The 11,038-nt window shown below is 56.2% G+C and overlaps 1 protein-coding gene across 1 annotated transcript in view; it reads left to right on the top strand.

The window, feature by feature from the left end:
* Nucleotides 1-10,725, top strand: part of XKR7 (XK related 7) — a gene marked incomplete at its 5' end in the record, with an annotated part of 21,483 nt that extends 10,758 nt beyond the window's left edge. Inside the window, 2 exons of the mRNA XM_004698218.2 lie at nt 8,622-8,848; nt 9,715-10,725. Of these exons, the coding sequence (XP_004698275.1) occupies nt 8,622-8,848; nt 9,715-10,670 (1,183 nt within the window). The remainder of the gene's footprint in view (nt 1-8,621; nt 8,849-9,714) is intronic.
* Between the last annotated feature and the right edge of the window lie 313 nt (nt 10,726-11,038).

The raw sequence follows: 11,038 nt of genomic DNA, 5'->3' as shown, positions 1-11,038 counted from the left end.
AATCTAGACTGAGCCTGAGTTTGGCTGGGCTCAGCCTTTTTCTTTCTGGTTTAAAGGCCAATTTTTAGAATGGAAAACGAATTGAGAGAGAGAGAGAAAGAGAGAGAGAGAGAGAGAGAGAGAGAGAGAGAATGATGCTCCGTGTGCCCAACTCCACAATGGCCCCTCCTGGCCTGTCAGTCGAGACCAGCGCCATCCAATGGAACCGTCTGCAAAGGTGGAAATACTGCAGGTCTTCACTGGGCCGCCCACCAAGTCACCTGTCACAGGTGGAGAGTCAGGGCTGGAAATGTAGCCAAGGCAATGGAAGAGCCGGAAGTCACGCTGGATTTCACTTTAATGCAATGTAAGTCATCAGGTGTAGCTCGTGACTACTGAGTTCAAGTTATAGACAGAACAGGCCTAAACCCCATGCATGCCCTTCACTTCCCAGCTTATTTTGAAGCAAATCCCAGACTTTGTTATCATTACATCCAGAAATGCATCAGCACATCTCTTCAAAGATGAAAACCTTTGGTGAAAACCCCAAACCCACACTCACTGTCTTTGAGTTCATTCTGACTCATTGGTGACCCTGGAATCACCAGGTGGACCTGCCTTTGGACATTTCCGAGATTTTAAGTAACGCTGCAAGAGTAGATAGCCTCATCTTTCTCCTGAGGAGCACCTGATGGTTTCAAACTGCTGACCTTGTGGTGAGGAGCCCAACATGTACACCACCAGGGCTCCTCTGAAAAGAAAAAGATATATACCTTTAAAAAAATCACTAAAATATGTAATACTGTTTTCACACTTTTAAAGGTAATAACTTTCTTAAAAATTCATATGGTATTTTCTAATTAGTTGCCATCATTTCCAAAATGAGATTCTTCTTTTTGCATAAAGCCTTAATTTCCAGCTACTTTTGAAAAATTGGAAACTCCAGCCTCACTGGGCTCACACGTTCCCAGGCAGTATTGCGCCAGAACCCAGGGGGTGCCTGTCCCTGTCACCAGAGCCCTCACTTAACCCACTTCCTATCAGCCCCTCCCTTCTAAGCACTAGCGTTTGAGACCCTGATTCAACTCAGACCCCTCACAATGTTTTCTTTCTGCCTTGATTACTAGGTACCTTCAAATGCTATTAAGAGAGTAGAAGTTACTACCCCCAGCATACACGCCCCTTCACCGGCCTCTGCCCTGGCTCGTAGCATCTCAACTCCACAGGGATGTCAGAAGACAGAAGGTGGGGGAGCTGTCTGGGCTAGATTAGGAGGCCCAGGGTCTTACTTCGTATTTGCTCTGCCAGTGGCCCATTTCACAGAGAGGGGCTCTGAGGCTCAGCGAGGGGATGAGAACTGCACTGAGACAATGAAGGACATGAACAGCTGGTCCCTGAAGCGTGCGGGCGATGGGCTACTCACTTCTCTGCTGGTGGAAAGAGCAGTTCTGGGGCTGATAGGGGGTCGGTGGGATGGGAGAGGGTCTCATCTTCAGCCAACCTTAAAATCAGTGGCTGGGAAACATTTGGCTTCAGCTCAGCAAGAGAGGTACCATGCCTCTCAGGGGGGTGCGAAGGAGGAAGGAGATGCCCAGCCCAGCTCACCAGCACCCCTCAGAATGGGAGCCGAATGTGTTAAAATCACATTCTTCACTGACATTTATGACTCATTTGGCTGCCAACCCCAGGAAGGTCCTACTTTGCATCCTGCAGGCTCTACTCAGGAGTGGGCAGATGGGGAAGGGGCCTCAGGCCCAAGAGCTTCCTGGTTCACATGGCAGGGGAGATGGTAGGGAGTTGGGGGTCCCTCAGTGTTTCCTGAGAGCCCTCCAGCTAGCCCTGTCTGAGGCCCGGGGCTCCTGGGTCTGGGCCCAGCCGGCTCTATGCCCCGTAATGAAGCAGGGCGATTGGCTGGCTCTGGCTTGAGATGCTTTTTGGCTGTTTGACCTTGGGTGAGTCACTTCCCCAAATGCCTCTGGAAGCCATGCCCTTCCAGATGGCCACCCTTACCTCTCGAGACCCTGGCAGCTCTCTTCTGGCTCCCACCCTGGCCCTCCTTGGATCTCTTCTCCCTAACCAAAGTGCTCCCTCTAAGATGCAGCGGTGGCACCTCATCCTGTCCCTCCCATTTAAAAGCTGTGACTCTCATAGCAACGAAGGGGGGTCCTTCTCCCTGGCCCACCTCCGCTCCCCTTCCTCTCTGCCCCCTTCTTCTAATGACCGGCAAACAGTCCAGGAAGCCCTCACTCTTCCTTGAAAGTTTCCTCCCCCCTCAGGACCTTTATTTACCCTCGTCCTTTCTACGGTCAGAAAGGACCTCCACCCCCTGCCCCACTCCCTTACCCCTCATCTGGCTAACTCCTGTGCTTCCTTCAGATGTGGCTCGGTCGGCACCTCCTCCAGGAAGCCTTCCCTGACTACCTCTCCAACAGACCCACCTTTCTCATTGCCGGGGGTGGGGGGTGGTTGTTTGGAATGGTTTGGGAGCTCGTGGAACTTGGACATGGCTATGCGCTTGTAGGGGTGCTTGATTGATGGCCAATCTCGCCCCACTCCCAGGCCATGAGTCCCAGATGTGCTGGGCTTGTCTTCCAGGATTTGAGCACAGGCCCTGGTGAATTGTAGCTGCTCAGAAAGACTTGTTGAATACGTGTTGAGTCGACAGCCCCTTTTCTCACCCGACCCACATCATCCCAGGTGAAGCTCTTTAGGCCCATCTGCATCCAACATGGGCCGCCCAGACAGCTCTGCAGCACAGGCTCCGCGTGGCTGGGTGACTGGAGGAGAGATGTGGTGACTTCTTCCACCCCTTCTCAGGTTCAAGGGGCCATCCTGAATCACAGCTGAGCCCGAGGTCTGGCACGAACTTGCTCTGTGGCCTTCGCTAAATCCTCCTGCCTTTCTGGCTCTCAACATCGCCTCTAAAATGGGGGTCATCACAGAACTCACCTCAGATCTCTGATCTGAGATATTTGAGGACTAGACGGATGGATAGGAATACCAAGACTTAGCAGAGCCTGGCCTCTCGCTGGCACTCAAGAAACGTGATCTGTTGCCATCAGGGAGGCGCCCTGGTGACACAGTGGTTACAAGTTGGGCCGAAATCCTCAAAGTTGGCAGTTTGAAACCACCAACAGTTCCGAGGGAGAAAGACAGGGCTTCCTACTCCGTGAACAGTTACAGTCTTGAAACTCACAGGAGCAGTTCTACCCTGTCCTATGGGGTCACTATGCATCGGCCAGCATCAACTCGCTGGGTTTTTGCGGTGGTGGTGGGTTGTCATTAAAAGCTCTACTTACTGTCTGCCTGCCCAGCTGGGGATGGGATAGGGGCTCAGCTGGTGTGGAAAGTCCCCTTCCCATAAACCCATCTGCTGCCCCCTTCCCCCAACTCCACCTTGTCCACCCAGCAAAAGTCCTTGGGGTCTGGCCCACTCGGGAGGCCAGGGAGCTAGTCAGGGTGGGGGCTGGGGCTGGGGGTTCCTGGATGGAGCCGTGAAACCACTAGCGGGGGAGCCGCTGGAAGCTGCTGTATTTTTGGCCAGGAGCTGTGAGGGGGAGTGACGAGAAGCACACGCGGAAATGCCGAGACAGCCAGATGGAGGAGCTGAGGATGTGAGAGACCAGACAGACAGAGAGAGCCCCGAGTCAGGGGGAGGAGGGGCAGGCAGGGGAGGACAGCCTGAAGGCGGCAGGCACCCAGAGCCATGAGCTGAGCAGCAGATCAACAGATGGACCAAGCAGCTGACAGACCGACGGACCCACAGGCCAACCAAGCATCCCAGGGACAGACAGAAAGACAGGAGAGCAGGTCCCAGATCCAGGGGAACAGACAGGCTGCCCCGCAGCCAATGGACTGACCAATAGGCGTTTCAGGCCTCTAAGGACAGACAGGCTGACCAAATCAGGATCCCAGGGTCAGGCTGACTGCCACAATAACTGAGAATAGATGAACAGACAGGCTGATCTGGCATCCTGGACAGACATGGCAGACATGGGCTGGCTGGACAGACAGAGCAGTGACTCCAGATCTAGGGTTGGACACACCTGGCCAGTCTGAAGAGACACTGAGGTCCAAGCCGGTAACCAGACCCCAAACCAGAGACGCAAGTAGACCAACATGAACAGGAGGGAGAGCCCGATCAACCGATGGCGTGGCCCAGAAGCCTCCTGGCTTCTCAAGTTGGGTGTATGTGTGTGTGTGTGGGGGGGGGGATTCCATCATCCTTCTTCCCTCCTCCTGCCCATTAGAGAGGACCTGCCAGCTTGGAGTTCCTACCCACATCTAGACCTGTAGCATGCTCAGTGTTCAGAAGACCAATTTTTAGATCCTTTAGATCCAGATTTTTTGGTGGAAGGATTTCGCAACCCAGCACTGGCTTCTCTCCTCCTCTCGGCTCTGCTTCTCCGTTGCCCACAACAGTGCACACCCATCCTGGCTTCCTGTTTATTCTCAGACACATTTCTCTAAGCTTTAGACGGAGAGTCGGGAAACTAGTTCCAAAGGCCTGAGTGTCTCTGTTTCCTCATCTGTAAGTTGAGGATGCCAGATACTGTTAGGGTGGCCTGACTGCAGGGCCTGGCTTCTGCTGGCCTTCTGTCAACTTACAACTGGGTGCTCCACAGAAGAACGGGGGAGGGACGGGGAACGACTAACCTGGCTGCAGGAGCATCCGGGAGGACTTCCTGGAGGAGGAAGGCCAGGAATGCATCAAGAGAGGATGAGAGGAGCCTACAGGTAGCTTGGCTCCACGCAAACCCAGGCAGGTAATCCCCAGGGCTTTCTAGACCAGGAGAGACATACACGTGCACATAGCGTACACTCACACATAGTCATTCTGCAGAACTGCCGGCCAATGCAGTGATGCCAGAAACACAATGATGACAGCAAGGTCCCTGCCCTCAGGGAGCCACCTGCAAGCGGTAGAACAGAAAACAGATGTGCTGATTCATAATAAGAGTGCTTCCTAGTCCAAGCGGGAAGAAGAAGAAAGAGCCGGGTCACGGGTAGACTAGAGAAGCATTTGTTGAAGGTGAAGGTGCCGGCCTGGGATGGTGACTTGGGAGGCCTCCGTTAGGAGGTGACCCTCAACTGACCGGGGAACCTAGCTGGGGACAAAGCTGGAAAATGAGTGTTCCGGGCAGAGCAAGCTGCAAGAGGAGATGTCAGGGACAAGCTCGGCCAAGGAGGAGCCAGTGGGACAGGGATGAGGGAGGAGTGAGAGAAACGGGCAAGGCCAGATGGCTTCAAGCCCTGAAGCCAAGGAGAGAAGTTGGGTTTTCATCCAAGTGCTGAGGAGGACCTTGGAAGGTTTGAAGGACCAGAATGACATGATCGGACAGCTTTTGATTCTTTTTTAAACAATATCCCACTGGTTGCCATGTGTGAAACTGGATGACGGGGCGGGAGGAAGAGACACAGGAGTCCAAGCAGGAAGCCCCAGAGGCTGTTGTTCAGGCAGGAGATGGCCATGGCCTTGACCAGTGTAATGACCATGTAGAGTCTGGAAAGCTGGGCATGAGTTCAGGAGAAAGCAGGTACCAGGGAGAAGCTTCAAACAGTCCGTGGATCAATTCCATTTTCTCTTCATCCCATTTTCCCACCAAGTTGTTGAAGCCCCCTTGTGCATCCCCTTCTCTGAGTCTGGATAGGCTGCTTCTCCTGAGAGGGGGCCTTCTCTGTAGCTGGTGCTGGTCTCATGCAGGGTGGGGTCCAGCTTCTTACAGCTGCCTTTCCAGGAGAGTAAAATAGGGTGGGCTTCCTGGGGGAGGCTTCCAGGGAGGACACTTGGTCATCAGAAGGAGCCAGAGGCCTTCCCTCAGGGTGCGCGCCCCTCTCCCTCTATGTGCATCTCCCTCTACAGTCTGTAGACTGTTTACCTCCTCCTTCGGTGTTTGCAGTAAGGAGGGAACTGAGGCAGAGAGACTGCCCAAGGCCGTACAGCTGCCAGGGAGGCAAATCCACAAGCCCCCAATGTTGCCCTCCTGCCTATCTGCCCCCCACCCCAGTGGCAGTGACTGCAGGCAGGATGGTGAGTGCTGGCCACGTTTTCGAGAAGGGGAAACTGAGGCCGGGCCCAGTTGAATGGCTCTTCCTGGGCCACCCTGTTTGAAGAGCTCTGTGGGCCCCACCTCGATCGAGCACATTAAAACGCAGCAACATCAAACATCAAATGTGAATTCTAGCTAATCAGATAAAAGCCAAATCGCAGTTGACTGGCTGACATCATGTTCTGTTTTGCAGACATTTAGTTAAACATTTATTAATTTTGAATCTGCAGTTTTTCAATGTGTTTTAGAGCCAATTCCCTCCCCCTCCCCACACCCCTTCCCCTGCAAAGGCTCAAACCGTTTCTGAGGCCCATGAAAATTTCCAAGGTCCCTGGCAGCAAGCCCTTAACCCTGACCGGGCAGGACTACCATGGGTGCACCCTGCTGCCAGAAAAGGCTGAGAGCGGGCTGACCCCAGGCCTTTCACCCTCAGACAGCCGCAGGGGCTGTCCACATCCCCCGCCCCCACCCAATGTTCTTGAGGCTTGATGGGTACCCCGTCAGGGCTGGGGCCCTGCGAACCCTCTGTCTTTGGAGCTGGTGGAGGAGGGGGCAGAGAGGGTAGGGAGGTGGGCGGCCCTGTCAGGTGGTGATGGATGCTGGCTGGCGGGCCTCTCTCATGCTGACCCAGGCCTGAAAACAGATGGTCCTCCAGCCGGAGAGAAACTTCAGGGTGTCGCCCTCCCCACAACTCCCCAGGCCCTTTCGCGCTGGACCAGCTGGTCTCGCCTTCCTGTTTGAAGTAGGAGCCACGGCGGATGGAGCGGGCAGGGGAGGTTTGGGAAAGTGGTCTCTGCTCCAAGCACCTCAGAAGCTCTAGGCAGAGCAGCTGTGTCTCTCCCCTAGAGCCCCACCCACCCACCCACCTGCCTCCCCACCTCAGCCCTGCTCTCTGCCCCTCCTCCATCCCTCGCCTGACACATCAGCCTGCTTGTCATTGCAAACCTGGCCCAGACCCCAGCCTCTCCTGGCTCACTTCCAAGCCAGCCTCCAGCGCCAGCTTTCCAAGCCACCAAGCTGATCACATCACCCCTGATTCTGGGATGAAACTCCAATTTGGAATAAAATCGAAACCCCTTAGGCTAGAATTGGATGCGCTTCCCAAGTCCAGCTCCTATGCCACTGCCCACTGGTCCTCCCCGCTCCCTCCACCAGGCCCATCAAACCACACCGCCCTGGCTCCCAAAGGGTGCTGCTCACTTAGCTGCCGCTTCCACCCAGGACGCCCTCCCACTTCCTGTTTGCCTTCAAATGGCTACCGGGAGCAAGTGCTTCCTCTTCCAGGAAGCCTTCCTCAACACCCCGGCTCCCTCAGGTAGAAGTCCGCAGCTGTGGGTGGCATCTGTAAACCTTTCCCCAATTCAGCACAAAATGTTAAAATAATAAGTAAAGGAGAAACCCCCAGTGCACACAATTCTGTTCTGACACACCCAAGGTCGGTCAGTTCCAGGGCACAGCTGTTTTGTAGGGTCTTCTAACAGTGTTGGTGGCGTAGTGGGTCAGCAGTTCAAACCCACCAGCACCGCGGAAGGAGCAAGACGAGGCTTTCCCATTCTCCAAGGATTTACAGCCTTGGAGACCCAGAGGGCAGGTCTGCTCTGCTCGATCAGGTCACTTGCTATGTGTTGGAATCACTGACGGCAGTGGGCTGGGTTTCTCTCTGGTTTATGAAGGGGGGTAAGGGGTATCATCCGATAGGAGTAAGTTTAGCTTTTAGTTTTGTTTTGAACATTGTACGCTCCAGACATGATAAGAGGTTAAAAAACAAGCAAACAAACCAAACTGCTCCTGTGGCTTTCTGAGACTCTAACTTCTTACCTGAGTAGAAAGCCCGGTCTTTTTTCCGCGGGCAGACTGGTGGCTGTGAACTGCTGACCTTGCAGTTAGAAGCTGGATGGTAACCACGAGGCTCCCAGGGCTCCTCCCTGTCAGGGGTTAAAAACCTCACTACGATCCAGCACTTAGTCAATTCCGACTCATAGCGACTCTATAGGGCAGTGGTTCTCAACATTCCCAATGCCACCACTCTAACACAGTTCCTCATGTTGTGGTGACCCCCCCAACCATAAAATTATTTTTGTTGCTACCTCCTCACTGTAATTTTGCTACTGTTAGGAATCAGGCGACCCCTGTGAAAGACTCCTTCGACCCCCAGAGGGGTCACGACCCACAGGTTGAGAACCACTGCTATAGGACAAGGTAGGGCAGCCCCTGTGAGTTTCTGAGACTATAACTCTTAACAGGAGTAGAAAAAAAAACCTCATCCTTCTCCGGCTGGTGGTTTTGAACTGCTGACTTTCTGGTTAGCAAGCCAGCGGGCATAACCACAACACTACCAGGTCTCCTTATAAGGGATTAGGAATCCTACAACCAAGTCCCACCCACCCATCCCCATCGGATGATCATGTTATGTGAAGCACTTCCTGTGTGCCCCTTCTTTAAGGAGCCCAGTCAGTGCCCCCAGCAGCAGGCCCGGGAGATGGTCTTTCCAGGACTCTCAGGCTGCAGTATAGGAAGGCGGCCTGGGCGGCCGGAGACTGGCTCAGGCCATGCCGGCGGGCGGGGAGCCTGAGCGCCTTGTGCCTCCTGCAGGTACCTGCACGCGCTGTACCTGGGGCTGCAGAGCCGCTGGCGCGGGGAGCGGCTGCAGCGCCACTTCTACTGGCGGATGCTCTTCGAGAGCGCCGACGTGAGCATGCTGCGGCTGTTGGAGACTTTCCTGCGCAGCGCGCCGCAGCTCGTGCTGCAGCTCAGCCTCCTCATACATCGCAGCGACAGCGACAGCGACGGCCACAGCAACCTGTTCCAGCAGCTGCCTGGTGAGCCCCGCCCCCTGCCTCCGGGCCCCCGGGTCGCCTCCAATGGCCCACTCACCCTCACTGTTTGGCCCCTGGCCCTTCCACCCTTGGCTACCTGGGAGGGAGCTTTCCCACTCGCTGGGCAGACCAGACCCCAATTCTGCCACGTGCAGAGAGGCCCTCCTGAGAACCCCTGGCCACTGTCCAGTGTCCTGAGGACCCCTCTGGTCCTCATTGCCATGCAGTGCCCAGCCCACACCTCACCCCCTCCACAACTCTGACAGACCAGGCCGCCTCCCTTAGTGTCAGGGAAAATACATCCCTACCTCCCTGGGGTGACCCTTGTCCCTCTCCCCCTCACCACTCAGTCAGTGTTCAGGAAGGTCTGCTGGGTCCCAGGCCAAGACATTGGGCAACACTGGGACGATTCCCCACCCCGACCCCCGTATCTTCTCCCCTTGTCAACTCAGTTCTTAGAGAGTCCCCCTCTTATCCAGGGCGCCCATAGTTTCTAAAAGTTCTCAATCATCACCCTCTTCACCTCCTCTCCCACCCCCACAGCCCTGCACCTTAAGTTTCCCTGCCCTCCCACCCAGAACCCTGAACCCTGTCAGCCTCAAAGAAGAGTCCTAGCCCTGACCCTTACGGAGTTCCACACCGTCCACCAGCTGTCCTCACACGTCCCCCAAGCCGGTCCACCCTCCCCTCTTCCGTTGTTCTTGCAGACCGCCTGACCCAGGTCCCCGCCACATCCCTTCTAGCCCAGTCACCTCTCTCCCAGCCTCAGAACTCAGCTCCGACCTGGACCTCTCCCCCCTCCCCAGGTCCCAACCTAGACCCCCCCACCCAATAACCCAGCCTGCCCTGCCCCCGCCCTGTCTCTGCAGTCTTCTCCACCTTCGCCTCACTCCTGTCCCTGGCCTGGACGCTGGCCTCCTACCAGAAGGTGCTGCGGGACTCGAGGGACGACAAGAGGCCCCTGTCCTACAAGGGTGCCGTGGTCCAGGTGTTGTGGCACCTGTTCACCATCGCGGCGCGCAGCCTGGCCTTCGCCCTCTTCGCCAGCGTCTACAAGCTCTACTTTGGCATCTTCATCGTGGCCCACTGGTGCATCATGACCTTCTGGGTCATCCAGGGGGAGACCGACTTCTGCATGTCCAAGTGGGAGGAGATCATCTACAACATGGTGGTGGGCATCATCTACATCTTCTGCTGGTTCAACGTCAAGGAGGGCCGCAGCCGCCGCCGCATGACCCTCTACTACTGCATCGTCCTGCTGGAGAACGCCGCGCTCACCGGCTGCTGGTATTTCAGCCGCAACTTCGCCACCGACTTCCGCTCGCTCATCTTGGTCTGCGTGGTGGCCTCCAGCTTCGCGCTGGGCATCTTCTTCATGTGTGTCTACTACTGCCTCCTGCACCCCAACGGGCCCATGCTGGGCCCCCAGGCCCCTGGCTGCATCTTCCCCGAGACTCCCGGCCCCTGTGGCCCACCAACAGATGCTGTCACCAGCCCGCCCAGGTCCCTGCCCAGGACTACAGGCGCGGAGCGGGATGGGGTCTCACTCGGGGGTGAACGGGCTGGGACCCCGACGCCGCCTGTTTTCCAGGTCCGCCCTGGCTTGCCCGCCACGCCAGTGGCCCGCACTTTGCGGACAGAGGGGCCTGTGATTCGGATTGACTTGCCCCGGAAGAAGTACCCGGCGTGGGATGCTCATTTTATTGACCGCAGGCTCCGGAAGACCATTCTGGCGCTGGAGTACTCCTCGCCCGCCACGCCCCGGTTGCAGTACCGGAGCATGGGGACCTCCCAGGAGCTGCTGGAGTACGAGACCACCGTGTAGACCAGTCCTCCGCCCAACAGGGGACGAGCTGGGCTTATCCGCAGTGTTGCGCCCGAAGGCCAGGCTGCCAGGCTGAGGGCGAGTGGATCTGCTGGGCCTCACCAGGGGGGTCCTGCAGAGGAGGGCAGGAAGCCTGCTTTGTAGAGGCTCTAGCCCTGGGCTCCATTTTCAGCCCCTAAATTTCCTGAACTAGAGCCCAGGGAATCAAGTGGTGCTACACTCCTCAAGAGCTGCCCACCCTCATGGTGGCCTCCACGCCACATGTCTGGTCCTAGGGACCTCACCCCACCCCCCACCTCCTCGGCCTGACATCACCCACCAGTCAGCCTGGGTGGACTCACTAAAGCAAGGGCACTGTATGGAGTCCA

This window comes from Echinops telfairi, unplaced genomic scaffold (genome assembly GCF_000313985.2).
Source record: "Echinops telfairi isolate 266 unplaced genomic scaffold, ASM31398v2 ScPeMD7_5592;HRSCAF=6446, whole genome shotgun sequence".
Taxonomy (NCBI): Eukaryota; Metazoa; Chordata; class Mammalia; order Afrosoricida; family Tenrecidae; genus Echinops; species Echinops telfairi.
This window is presented reverse-complemented; position numbering and strand designations above follow the sequence as displayed.